The sequence below is a fragment of the Elgaria multicarinata genome, chromosome 1 (genome assembly GCF_023053635.1).
Source record: "Elgaria multicarinata webbii isolate HBS135686 ecotype San Diego chromosome 1, rElgMul1.1.pri, whole genome shotgun sequence".
NCBI classification, from domain to species: domain Eukaryota; kingdom Metazoa; phylum Chordata; class Lepidosauria; order Squamata; family Anguidae; genus Elgaria; species Elgaria multicarinata.
In genome coordinates this window covers 140,647,614-140,660,679 of record NC_086171.1, presented here as the reverse complement: position 1 = coordinate 140,660,679, position 13,066 = coordinate 140,647,614, and the positions used below count along the sequence as shown (strand labels likewise).

At 39.4% G+C, this 13,066-nt stretch overlaps 1 protein-coding gene across 1 annotated transcript in view; it reads left to right on the top strand.

The window, feature by feature from the left end:
• The window catches only part of CACHD1 (cache domain containing 1), a 149,202-nt gene that overhangs the window by 64,135 nt on the left and 72,001 nt on the right, over nucleotides 1-13,066 (top strand). The window contains exon 3 of the mRNA XM_063134748.1: nucleotides 10,943-11,091. Coding sequence (XP_062990818.1) covers nucleotides 10,943-11,091 — 149 coding nt within the window. The remainder of the gene's footprint in view (nucleotides 1-10,942; nucleotides 11,092-13,066) is intronic.

Below are 13,066 nucleotides of genomic sequence, written 5' to 3'. Positions count from 1 at the left end.
ATTTGTTGCCAGTTAGTCAGCTGAGAATGTCTCTGGTAGGTTACTGATCTGTTACAGTTTTAAATGTACCAACTTTCTGCAAACCAAAGACATGAAAAACGTGAAGGGTTATTGCATTAAATTTTAATATCACTAAAAAAAAAAAAGGTGTTCTAAATGTAAAACCCAAGACTTGATTCTCCAAAATTTAAAGTTACCTCTCCTTTGGAAAAATATTTCTGATGACATTTCCCCACATTATTAATACTAGGAAATAAATTCAATATAGGGGAATTCTGAGAAAGTTGTAAGAAATAACAGTGGGAAACCATTTAGTTTCCTTTTGGGAAACCATTTTGCAGAAAAAGAGTATAGAAAAGGCAGGGCTTACAGAATAATAGAAACATTTTGGGAGACATCATGTTTCATCTACATAGAGAATAGAAGACCAAATTTGAAAGATGTAGAAAACAATTTTATTGGCAGCCTTTTAAATTAGTAACTGATACATTCTGCTTTGGTTGAGCTATGATATGATGAAGTGAGAAGAATGTAGTCAAGAAAGCTAACTCGGCTTTTCAAAAATAAACATCATCAGCATAACTATGTAACTAATCTCCACTCCACAACATCTTTGAAATAAAACGTTCATGAAAATCATCTTGATTTGTTTTACTCTGGTCTTTCACATTTACTTCCATTTTTCCTCCATAGAGACGTGAGGGAATGCAGTGGTAAGATCTTGACAGCTGAACCAAGATTTCAGTTCCATTTCTAATTCATTGGTCAGCCAAACCCATTCATCTATATGGGGACATTAATACTGGCCTGAACTACAGAATTAGGATTGCTGAGATAATGTGCGCGGCACTCCTTGGCCTCTCGTAACTTTTGCATCAGACCTTAATGCAAAAGATAGCTTACTGCCTTCTTTTCTGACAAGATTCTCACAATTCTTCTTGATGGTTTCAGCATTTATGTGGATAATATCTCTGATCCAGTGTAAGCAGTCTTGAACTGAGAGTCCCGATGGCCAATACCTTACCTTGTGTACCTATTTTCCAAAGGAGTTGCAGTCTGAACTGTCCTATCCATATCTACTACCTAGAAAGCATATCTTCCAGTGAAAAGGTCTTGGCAGATCAAGGTCCTCTTCCTCATAATCTTCCTTTGGAATGTGACCATTCACCTGTCTCAAACTGCATTGATTGCCTTGGGCATATCTGCTTGTAAGCTGATTTTTCAGGAACTTGACTTTTGACGTGTTTTAAAGTACAGAGATTGCTTTTGGACCCCATCAGGCTGATAGCTTGCACTCCTGTGATTTTTCAGGCTTTGAGACTTTTACCACTTGGGATGTTGATCTTCAGTGGACTCTGATATTGAATGGTCCTCCACTTCCTCTTCAACTTCATCCTTTGGCTTCCTCTTTGGGTCTGACTTCCCCAGTCACTGCCATGAACATTGTCCTGCTTTTGTCTTTTGTAAGAAATTTTGCTCCATCTCTCACTATCACTGTGTAATTTACTCTGATTAATGCAGCAAAAAAAATGTGCACTTTCCAGAGGCTCCAGAAAGCGTGTTCTCTCCCCACCCCCGCTCCAATGGGACCCCTTAAGGGTACCTTGCGTTAAGAGGGCCTTTAAGGGTCCCATTAGAACAGGTGGGGGTGAAAGTGTGCTTTCCAGAGCCTCTGGAAAGTGTGCATTCCCTCCCCCGCTGCGTTAATGGCGGCCGCCATTAACTCAGCGGGGAGGAAAAGACGAGATCCTGGAAGTCAGGGCAGACCTGAGCACTTGCAGAGGCTCATGAGCACTCAGGCACGGGTCCCATTAACACAGCAAGGGGAAAAGGGTGTGATCTTGGAAGCCAGGGTGGACCTGGGCCACTACTTGCTGTGACCACGGTGCGTCTTCCTGTGCAGCTGCCTCCATAGCAAAAAGGAGGTGAGGGAGTGTCTCTCTCTCCCCCTGCCCCTCCCCATGGAGTGGTGGTACCCCAGTAAGGGAAGCAGGAACCAGAAATAACCACTCCTGCCTTTATAGCCTACTCCACGGATGACTTATTAGCATGTTGCCCAAGCACAACATGCGAGTAGTCATCCGTGGAGTGGACTATAGAGGCAAAGTTGGCTATTGTGTCGTCCAAATGCACCCATTGTTTTGGTTGGTTTAAGTTGCAGAATGATTTATGCCTCTTCAATACAAAGTTATTCTGTAGGACATTGTTAAATATGCAATTCCTTTTTTTAAAAAAAAATGCGCAAGTTAATTTGTTTGTTGAAGATTTGCTAGGATATGCTGGCATAGATAACTGAGAGGGGCACCCTCTTTGATACATATTACAGAAGTGGCTGTTAGTAATTTTACATGTATGAGCCTGCTTGTGAAAAGGGTCAGAAAGTGTCACTATTGTATAAACAAGCCACCATCGCTGGCTTAACTATAGCTCTAAGGAAGGTGTTAGCATTGTATCATATGGAAAGAAACAGCTGATAGATAGCAGGCATTCCCATAGATCTCCTGTTTGTAATTCAAACTGTCATCAGATAGGGGTTGAGGCCGCTTCCTAAATCCATCTATGAGTTAAAGAGATGCTATCAGATACAGCTTAGCAATGGAACATACAAAATAGTTTCTAGAGACAATATCAAAGAACTGTTATGGATGTAGCAAACACCCTAGTTTGAATTATATGGGACAATGGCTAGTAATATCAGGCCATTTAGAAAGCAGTGAATGACCATATAGATTAGAGCAGTGTTTCTCAACCTTTTTCCGACCACCCTTGTGCTTGATGACCAGAAACAAGCTTTTTTATATCCGGTTCTATTGCTGTGAGGGATAACCGAAGATTGCCTCTGTCCATTATGTTAAGGCGATTCCGTGTTAGGCTGAGTAAATAATTCGCACGACTGAAACCTGATTCTACCAAATACGAAGTGGGAAATGCCATGAAGAACAATTTTGCTTTATCCCAAAGCTGTGGAAACTTTTTAGATATTGTACTCTTTATCCCAAAATCGTGTTTTTCTTGACTGAAAGTTACTTTGGCTGCTCTGTCGCTCTGTTGCTCTATGAGCGCTTCTTGCAAAGAAACATCAACATCAGCAGCATTCACAGCAAATGGATCAACTACCCAGGCCAGAATATCCATGTCCAGCAGATCACGGAAACGAACTTCCATATCATTATAAAGCTGCTTCAGATGATCCACATACGCAATTATTTCATCATCTTTCAATTCATCACTATCTGCTGCCAAAGAGGAAAACTGGGCGAATTCTCGACATCCAATATTGGTGGCATACACCTTGACCTTTCCAAGAAACCCTGTAATAATCTCCTTGCTTGAAAAAGGGTCATATTTCCACCCCTGTAGTTGTTTGTTTAACAAATTGAGCTTTTCGAAGACATCACACAGGTAAAATATATCACATTTAGCGGAGGTTATTTCCCCCCCCATTTCCTTGCCTCTGAAAAATGTCACAACTGACTCCCACAAAGCAACAAAACGACAAAGGCAGTTACCTTTTGACAGCCAATGGACTTCTGTATGCAATAATAAGTGTGTGAAGTCTTCGTTATTGTCTTCGCAAAGCTGTCGAAACAGGCGGTCTTGAAGTGCATTTGATTTAATGTAATTTACTGCTTTTATTACAATCTGTAGAGGCTCATGCAAGCACCCTGCTAGTTTTTTTGAAACCAAGTTTTGAAACCTCTGTGGCCCCCTAGTCTCGTGCCGTGGCCCCCCATTTACAAAATTTTCACCTGTGTGAAAATATCGTGGGGGGAATATCGTGGGGGGGCCCAGGGGGCAATATGGCCCCCAGTTGAGAAACGCTGGACTAGAGGATATATTCATTACAGCTGCAAACAGTTCTGTACACATGTGTAGCATGTAGGCATGATATTCTGCTGGACTGCCTACCTGGGTTGGGCAGGATGGCATGTTGCTATTATAGTGGTTCCAGTCCATCTTGAAGGATCAGTAGAAGGTATAATAAGGCAGCTGCCGATGTTCCTATCATGTGACAGCTGCATTGTACTGTTATTGGCCTTTGAAACCCTAAATTTACTCTTTTACTCTGTACAGCACCATGTACATTGATGGTGCTATATAAATAAATAATAATAATAATAATAATAATAATAATAATAATAATAATAAATGGTCCTGGTCCAGGTTACTTGAAGAAAGCCCTGCTTGTTTGCCTGTCTGCCTGATGGGCATGACGGATAGGACCTTCTTGGTAATGATGCTTTTTTGTGTGTGGAGCTCTGTTCCAATTGATGTCTGCCAAACCCCATCATTACAGGCCTTCAAGTGGGCCCTAAAGACTTATTTATTTACCTTGGCCTATAATTGAGTCAGGGCATTATTGGGTGTTGTTTTGTAAATGGTGTTATCTGATCTTAATTTTGATTTTTTAAATTGTTTTAACCATTGTTCTGTGGCTGGGGGGTGGAAGGGTTTCCCTAAAAGAGGACTTACAGATCTTTTAAATGAACGTAAATGCTTTTATTTACAAAATTTGGAAGACTTTTTTTTTAAAAAAAGAAATTATCCATCTTCCTAGTGGAACTTTCTTCATGGAATCATGCGGCTGATGTCCTACGTTTGTTATATCAACAGTTGTTAAATAAGTGTTGGCTTAGTTGATGTGTATTTTGAATACAGTTTGATAACATTAATTTTTCACAAATGGCATTAATAAAGCATATTCTGTAGCTTTTCTTCCTTCTCAGTGAGTGGGGCAAAGGGTTGAGGGGAGGGAGAAAACATCAGAGAGAGTTTAGCAATAAAAGGAGCTTTTAAAGCCCATGGGGTATATGCAAATAAGCAAGGTGTCTGAAGAAACTGAAAGAGAGATATGATGAAATATTATCAATAGGAGCAGTAGCATTTTAAGTGTTCTTACACATGGGCATAAATAAATGCAAACAGGTGTTAGCCTCCGACATGCATTAATAGTAATTAAGCTCTGTGACCTTCACTCTGGCTATCCCCCCTCCAAAGAGAACTAAAACAATAACATTGTGTAGACTTCTTAGTATTTTGTCATAATCTTCTTTTCATAATATGCAAGTTCTAATGTAGCAGTTCAAACTGCATTACATTACAAGTGTAATTCCATTATACTTGGGCAAAAGGGCAAGCACATGTGTGGCAAGTGACGAAGGGCAAGAGCCCATTGGGATGCACACTTGACTTTTGAACCACAGGGCTCAACTACCTGATACTCGGACCTGTGAGATATTATGTATGCCAAGTCAGAGTTTTCCCCTCATTTCATGTTGATTAAGCATCTCTGGATCTCCATAGCCTTCTCTCTACTTGAAGATCAAGCAGCCTGTACATAACAACGTAAGAAGAGCCAGTATCTTAAACAGTCTGGCAAAGTTTAGTTTAGATGCTGCCCTCCTCTTACCTGCATATGTTTTTTGTTTTTTTGGTTTTTTTGCTACTTGAGGTTTAGCTTTGGCAATTTTACCTTTAAGATTCTGTTTATATTTTACAGAATTATCTATGTATTTGGAGTTGGAATAATTTCTAGCTTTCCCTTTCCCTTTATCCTTGCCTTTATATTCACCTTTGTTCTTATTAGTGTCTTTATTATTAGCTGTTACGGGGGACCCATTGACGTTTACATCATTAACATCAGAGTTAGAGTGGTATTGAGAAATCCCACAATTAGGGTCTATGGAATTTAGCTGTTCCTCACCGGTAAGTTTGACAATGGCAAAGCTGGTTAGAGTTGTTAAGAGATCTTTGCATTCCGCAAGGAATTTCTTAATAGAAGATATATTTCCAGCCTGATCTAGCAATAGGCTTTTGGTTCTTTCATGATGATTATTGAGTAAGTTTATTAAGTCTATTTGGTTATTACTCTTTGTTCCATGGGGGTTTAGGTAGAGGGAGAAACTGGGTATCAAGGGGTCGCTTTCTTTGCACTGTGTATTGGACTGTTGTTCGCTATTATTCATAGGACAGTCAGGCGAGCGTAGAATATGCATGATGCTCGATGGTGCTTCTTCAATCAGTGCTAGCTCAGAGGCTAAGTCATCTTGCTCATTCCTCTCCGAGGTCCTCATTATACACTGGGGGCCAAGTGACCAATCCAGTATACTCTCATTGTGCTGCGTAAATTCCTGTTTCGGGCTTGAGTGTGTCTCTAAATTGGGGCAAAGGAAGTCTGTGATTTTTAGTTGTTTTTGTTTTGCAGCCTTGATGTGGATTTCCACATCATCGGTCACTGGGACAATCCCCTGTAGTTTATAGCCACCTCTGGTAAGAACCATGTTATCCACTGTGGGAGTTGATTCTGTAAAAAGTCTGCCAAAGATCTCTGAGGCTGTATAGATACTGTCAGCCCCTGAGTTAAAGCAACAAGATTTGATAGTACAATAGATATATGGGATAAAGACTTACGGATAGTCTCCAGCAGTTACTTCAGGTCCTTTAAATGCTTGGTTTCCCTTACTCCGTTGAGAAATTCCCCTTTGGTTGCACTTTCTACAACTGTAGTAACTTTAGTAATTAGTAATTAAAACCCTTCTCAAAGCAGCATCAATTACACCACCAGCAGCTGGTTGATATCATCAAATTTGGCTTATCTCTATTGCTTCTGAGCTGTTAATGCTGCTGCACTTAACTCTTAAAACTTTTAAAATTCCAAACCGCACGCTTAGTTACGAATTGAAGTTAAAATTGTATTTAAAAAATTTGTATTAATTACTTATCACATCTTGCAATACTTATCAGGTAAGTATGGCCCATGCTCCCCATACTCATTAGGCCTAACTAGATACACTAATAAAGATGGTCCTCCATATTTATGCTGGTTGACTATTCCCAAGTATAGGAGGGCTTTTACCTTGGCGAGATTTAATGCCCTTCCTTCCAGGTTGATGGAAGGTAGATTTAAAAAAATTCCTTTATGCAAAAGATGCTGCCCTTGTAATGAAACTGAAGTAGAAACCATTACCCATGTCCTGTTTTTCTGTAGCTTCTGTGACGATATCAGAAAAGAGCTGATACATCCTATTATACAGGTTTTGCCTGGCCGCTCCCCAGAGACCCTGATGGTTAGCCTCCTCCAGGGCCAAAATAAATCAATTACTATACAGGTTGCCAAGTTTCTGAATCTGGCCATTCTCATCAGACCACATATGATTGCTTGAATTTTCCTCCTATGTTCTGTTCAAGATCTAATGTTAATACATGTCCCATCCTTGCTCTGATCTTACTCCCTTTTATGTATTAAAATGTATTACTAATGATATGTTTTATTCTTAGGTTATCTTATTGACCTTTTGCTTGAAATAACTGTACATTTCTTTTTCTGGTCTATTGACTGTAAATAAAGGATTGATTGATAAGAAGAGCCATGCTGGATCAGACCAGGGGTCCATCTAGTCCAGGACTCTGTTCGCACAGTGGCCAACCAGCTGTCAACCAGGGTACCACAAGCAAGACATGCAACAGCACCCTCCCACCCATGTATACAGGCTTATTGCTTCTGTTACTGGAGGTTGCACTTAACCATCAGGACTACGCCATTGATAGCCTTCCCCTCCAGAAATTTATCCAACTCCCTTTAAAAGCCATCCAAATTGGTGGCCATTGCCACATCTTGTGGTAGTGAATTAAATTAAGTATGCGCTGTATGAAGAAGTACTTCCTTTTATCTGTCCTGAATCTCCCACCAATCAGCTTCATGTAATGACCCTGGGTTCTAGTATTATGGGAGAGGAAGAAAAATATCTCCCTATCCACATTCTCCATACCATGCATAATTTGGTATACCTCTGTCATGTCTCTCCTCATCTTCCCTTTTTCCAAGCTGAATAATCCCAGCTGTTGTAACCTTCACTCATAGAGGAGATGCTCTCTAGTTCCCTGATCATTTTAGTTGACCTTTTCTGTGCTTTTTTCCAGCCTGTACAGAGTATCTTCTCAGCTATATATTCTATGACAGTTGATAACAATTGAATCATGTTAGTCATAGCTGAGTTGGAACAATTAGCAGTCCTCTGGTGTGTTAGTAATAAATCATTCTACAATACCAATTAGGTATAATTCTGCAAGTCTTTTCATTTGAAAAACATTCTGTTAAAAACTATGTCCCTTGGAGACCTGTAATTGAGCTGTTGTATTTGATGGAAACAATTGAGGCAGAGTCACTGCTCTTATCAATGTACACTTCATTATTCACAAAAGAACGTAAATCATGATGAAATGGCTTGTTATTAATGGTTAGGAAGGATATTTGTCAGTCTCTTAGACTAATGAACAGACTAGTTACAAATTTTAGTATACACACTGAGTTGTTCCTTTAGGTGGTGTGGGGAGGGGTGGGAGAGAGAGAGAGAAGGAGGGTGTGCGTGTGTGTGTGCGTGTGCGTGTGTGCGGACGATTGGAGGATGTCGAAAGGAAGCCAGTTATTACTAATTAAAGAACTTTATCTGTCTCTGAAGGCAGAATGCATTAAACTGTAATATTGAACATTTTGCTGTGAGCTGTAAATTGTTAAAAGATTATTCTCTTTCTTCATTCAGACAGCAAGCTGTAGGGAGTTTCTTACGGGAATTATGAAAAAAAAACTGCACATGGACTGAGTAAAACTATGCGTTTTCAAGGGTTGTGCTGGGTTCTGAAAGCATAGAAATGAAGGTTTTAGATAACAATTGACCAGAAGATTTCATCTACACAAACACATATGCTAGTTGGTTTACAAGCTTTTGAGATCTAGTTTTTGTCTTAACAAGTTGCTTACAGTTGGTTTACTAAAACAGTTTATAAGCACAACAGTAGAACTGTATTCATTTATAAGTTTTCAATCTGTATGGTAAAGATATATTTAAAACTTATACACATAAATCTGATTTATGGTCCCTAGAGCACAACTCTGTTATCCTTCTAAATTATTTCATAACTGTTGATATGATAGTATATATTTTTTTGTTTTCTAGGCACTGCAAGCTAAATTTATATATAGGTTCTTAGCCTATCTCTATCATACATAATTCAAGTGACCATAACTTACAGGTCTTCTGCCATAAGATATGTATAGATTAGGTATTTTTTTGTGTAACAGTGCATTCTGGAATACCACATGGGTCTTCATAAATGGATGAAAATGTGTGTGTAGCTAACATCTATTATATTACCACCATCTCAGTTAAATTGATGATGTTGCTGGAATATTATACAGTGACTTACCACTGCTTTGTTCTGAGCCACATGTAGTATCAGAGGTAATTTATCCAACCCCCTTTTAAAGCCATCTGAATTGGTGGCCATCACTACCTCCTGTGGTAATGAGTTCCATAATGAAGAAGTACTTCCTTTTATTTGTCCTGGATCTCCCACCAGTCAGCTTCATGGGATGACCCCGGGTTCTAGTATTTTGAGAGAGGGAGAAAAAATGTCTCCCTATCCGCATTCTCCACATCATGCATCATTTTGTACACCTCTATCATGTCTCCCCTTAGCCTCCTTTTTTCAAGCTAAACAATCCCAGTTAACGTAACCTTCTCTCATAGGGGAGATGCTCCAGCACCTTAATCATTTTAGTTGCCCTTTTCTGCACTTTTTCCAGCTCTATAATATCCTGTTTTAGGTGTGGTGACCAGAACTGTACACAGTGTTCTAAGTGTGGTCACACCATAGATTTGTATAAGGGCAGTATGATACTGACCGTTTTATTCTCAATTCCTTTTCTGATAATGCCTAACATGGAATTTGCCTTCTTTACAGCGGCCGCACACTGGGTGGACACTTTCATCGAGCTGTCCACCACAATCCCAAGATCTCTTTCTTGTTCGGTCACAGCCAGATCAGATCCCATTAGGTTGTACTTGAAGTTGTTGTTGTTTTTACCCCAACGTGTGCATCACCTTACACTTGCTTACATTGAACCGCATCTGCCATCTGGATGCCCACTCCCCCAGCTTGGAGACATCGCTTTGGAGCTCTTCACAATTTATTTATTTATTTATTGCATTTGTATATTTCCCCATAGCCGAAGCTCTCTGGGTGGTTCACATAAGATAAAACATTTAAAAACAATATACAAAAATTAAAAACTACAAAAACATGCAAAATGCGCATACAATTAAAACCACTGTAACAACTTTAGAAACGATGAGCCAAAAAAACAGACCCAGGCTCATTACATATTGCTAAATGCCTGGGAGAAGAGAAAAGTCTTGACCTGGTGCTGAAAAGATGACAATATCGGCCCCAGGCGGGCTTTATCAGGGAGATTGTTCCACAGTTGGTGGGCCACCATAGAGAAGGCCCTCTCTCTTGTTGCCACCCACCGAGCTTCCCTCGGAGTAGGCACCCAGAGGAGGACCTTAGATGTTGAACATAGTGTTTGGGTAGGTTCATGTCAGGAAAGGCGTTCCATCAGGTATCCCTTTGTGTTTTAACAACCTAAATAATTTGATGTCATCAGCAAACTTGGCCACTTCACTGCTCACTCCTAATTCCAGATCATTTATGAACAAGTTGAAAAGAATTGGTCCCAATACTGATCCCTGTGGGACCCCACTATTAACTTCCCACCATAAGGGGAATCGACCATTTATTCCTACTCTCTGCTTTCTGTTCTTTAACCAGTTACTGATCCATAAGAAGACCTCTCCTCTTATTCCATGACTACTAAGTTTATTCAGGAGTATTTGGTGGGGGACTTTATTAAAAGCCTTTTGGAAGTCCAGGTAAACAATGTCCACCAGATCACCTCTGTCTACATGTTTGTTGACACCCTCAAAGAATTCTAGTAGATTAGTGAGACAATAAAGAATCATTTGTTCACAATAAATATGTTTTAGGATCTTGGATGTGGTGCTTTCATTTTCATTTTTGGCAATATTAAGGCTTGCACAATGAGCATAAAATATGCATGCTGGAACACATCTTTGACTTTGTTTCTTTTCTTTAAATTGTCCAGCTAGCAAAAAAAATTCGGGAAAAATTTAACCGTTACTTGGATGTGGTAAATCGAAACAAGCATGTGGTGGAAGCTTCGTACACTGCTCATTTGACATCACCCCTGACCGCAATTCAAGATTGCTGCACCATTCCACCATCTATGATGGAGTAAGTATTCCAATATGTCCCAACTGGGAATTGCCTTAATGGTGGGGGAAAGCCTGTTTCTCTGGGGTCATCTTGATTTGGTCTTGGAGCACAATCCATCTGGGAAAGGCTAGGGTAAGGGCTTGAAGGAACAGACCATCTGAAATGATCCCAAGTTGGACGCTGAATCATGGACAAGAATATAAGTTATTGTTTTATGGTCATTTTATAAACTTATCCTTCAAGCCTCTCTAGCTTGGTGCACCCTGCTCCAACCTACTCTCTGTGCCACAGTGTAAATGGCATGGGAGAAGCAGTGTATTGGATAAGGAGAGACCTGTCAGAGATTATCAAATGAGATTTTAGCTACTATCTGAAAGCAATAGCTATTTCAGCATGGTGCTGCAGTTTATTCTGTGAGTTCAGTGCTTTGGAATTTTGTCAGTTGCTGTGAAAAATATTGCTGGTAGGGCATTTTCAGAAGGAAAATTAATTAATGCATCCGATTTTAAAACTCATTTATATACATGAAAGAGCTGTTTGGCAAACATAATTAGTGCTGCTTTTTTTTTTAAAAAAAAAATGCCAGCTGAAAAGTTGAAAAGGCTGTATATTCTAGGATTGGTTGGATGGGTTAGTTTTGGTTGGCTGATCAAGATGAATTAACCTACATCAAATTCTGTGAAAAGATAAAAAAACCATTATATGAAAAAGGTCACTAAAATTATCTTTGTATTTATTCGTTGGTAAACAGAGATGACTTTGTCCAAAAAGGCAGCTTATAAATATTTAAATATATATCACAACAATTAGAATTGTTGCAATTATCCATTGTAAATAATTATCAAGAGTCCTAGTGGATGTTTTCCAATGTTTACAAACAAGTTTGCTAAAAACAGATGGCTCTTGAATGGTTTTATAAAGGCACATTTCTTGCTTATTGATGTAAGACTTCCTGAATTACCCTGATAAAGCTTTTTTTTTTTTTTGGAATACTGTTCTAAATTTAGTAATGTCCCTTCTTTGTGTAGCTTTTAAATTTTAATGGGGTTACTTTTATGGTGGCAGTTTGGGGATGATCAGTATAAATATTCTCTTCCCTGACCAACCTCAGCTTGGCCAGTTTATTTTGAGCCAGGCTAGAAATAGCAGGGGCAGTTTCTTATAGGAACTACTATTCAAATGTGTATCCATACAGAATACATTGAAAGCATTGAATTGACTGTGTATTGATTACTGAGTTGTGAGTGGAGGCACACAGTGGGCATAAGCCATGTCAACAGTGCTGTCAAGAAAAGACTGTTGGAGCTAATTGCAGTCCTTTCTTTTGTGTACCACTGGAAACTAACCATGGCTTAGTTTCAAAGAGCCAGAGCACTGCAAGGCTTAGCACAGTTTAAAAGACTTGAAGTACAGACTCACAAGAGCCATTATGTTCTTCCCAGTTAATGTAATAACGGCTGTCCCAGCTTCCTTCTTAAAGCTAAGAGGGACAGCTCAGTTAGTCAGGTTGTGTTCTTTCCAGCCTGGAGAAGATAAGCTGAGCATTTTTCTAAGCTGAAAGGAGTTTTCTGGAATTGCCTAAGGAAATTAGGATATATCTATGGAGATCTTTCCATGAAGGGAAAATCAGGACAATTCCTTAGCTGTAAGGATTTCTAGGTGGAAAGAGACCAGTGTTGAAACAGAGAATGTGGCATTGAGTGAAAATTTAGTAAGGTGTTTTAGAGATCTATATCGTATACTGGGTATAGCTAAGGATAAATTTCATCTAGGAGCCAAGACAATAGAGTGACATTAGGGTTGCCCTGAGCTTGTACGGAGTGCTGCCATCCCATTTGCACTTTGTAGAGGATGACTGATTGAAGTACTGAATTTCTAGAGAAGAATGATCCTGGCACCTCTTTTGGCTCAAGCTTTCATAGCAGCAAAGCAAGTTACTGTAATGTGTAACTGAAGTTAAAAGAGTTAAAGAAAGAATTATGCTTGGTTTTAT